Source organism: Brassica oleracea, chromosome C6 (genome assembly GCF_000695525.1).
Source record: "Brassica oleracea var. oleracea cultivar TO1000 chromosome C6, BOL, whole genome shotgun sequence".
Classification (NCBI taxonomy): Eukaryota; Viridiplantae; Streptophyta; class Magnoliopsida; order Brassicales; family Brassicaceae; genus Brassica; species Brassica oleracea.
In genome coordinates this window covers 19,589,022-19,590,063 of record NC_027753.1, presented here as the reverse complement: position 1 = coordinate 19,590,063, position 1,042 = coordinate 19,589,022, and the positions used below count along the sequence as shown (strand labels likewise).

General features: G+C 40.4%; 1 protein-coding gene across 1 annotated transcript in view; it reads right to left on the bottom strand.

Annotated features, from left to right (window-relative positions):
* The window catches only part of LOC106297675, a 1,242-nt gene extending 466 nt beyond the window's left edge, over positions 1-776 (bottom strand). The window contains exon 1 of the mRNA XM_013733872.1: positions 32-776. Coding sequence (XP_013589326.1) covers positions 32-776 — 745 coding nt within the window. The remainder of the gene's footprint in view (positions 1-31) is intronic.
* Positions 777-1,042: the final 266 nt, after the last annotated feature.

The window sequence follows — 1,042 nt, the reverse complement described above, 5'->3', positions numbered from 1 at the left end:
GTGCATGTTCTTCTTTCCAAATCAACATGACAATCATATATGTCTCCTTTCACAAGCGATTTGAAGTCGTCAACCTTGTAGACTTGAAACCCTTTTGCCTTCACTATTCTCCTATCAATCTTTTTCTCCACCTTAGTGGTTAAAGGATCAAGATGCTTAGAGCTTACCAAGCGACGCTCATAGAACCATCGAGTCAACAGTTCTCTTATACTATCTAGCAAAGGAATAACCGGATATTCTCTAGGTAATCTCAGAACTGAATTTATCGACTTTGCAGGGTTTGTGGTCCTAATGTCATACCTTTCACCAGGGAAGAGAGAACGAGCCCATTTGCGCACATCAGCGTCCCACAGATATCTTCCAAGCCAAGGACTCATTTCAAAAATTTCAGTGATACGTTCCTGAAATTCAATGTACCTATATGCCCGTGAAGCTTTTTCCACCAAGGCAGTCAACCCTTTTGTCTTGAAAAATGCAACCACATTGGTCAACAAGTGATGAATGGAAATTCCATGTGCTGATTGAGGGTAGACAGTCCCAATCGCTTTAGAAATAGATGCATTTCTATCTGAGACAAAAGCTAGGTCTTGACAATCAGCAATAACCACTTTCAACTGTCTGAAGAACCACCCCCATGAATCAATTGGAGGATTCCCTCTTTGATTCACCATCGAATAACTGAACTCGGTATTAAGAACAATATGGTCCACCCCATAATCCTCACACACGATCCTCTTGAGCTTCTCCAATGGAGTAGTAGTTTCTAATGTTACCATTCAACCACGTCTTGATGTGTCTACCACGAAACTCCACTCTTCACTGCAACTAGACATCCGTTCACCAGATTTAACATAGATTAGAACCATGTTGTGTTGATAGAGAGAAGAGATGACTTTCTGGATGAACAAGAGAGAAACACAAAGAAGAAAAAAAGATCGTGGGAGGAGGAGGAGGAGAAGAACGTGGAGAAAATATTCTCAAATATATTTTGAGGGATTTAGGGTAGATTTAGTTTAGATTTAGAAGCTTAGAACCGTTGTTA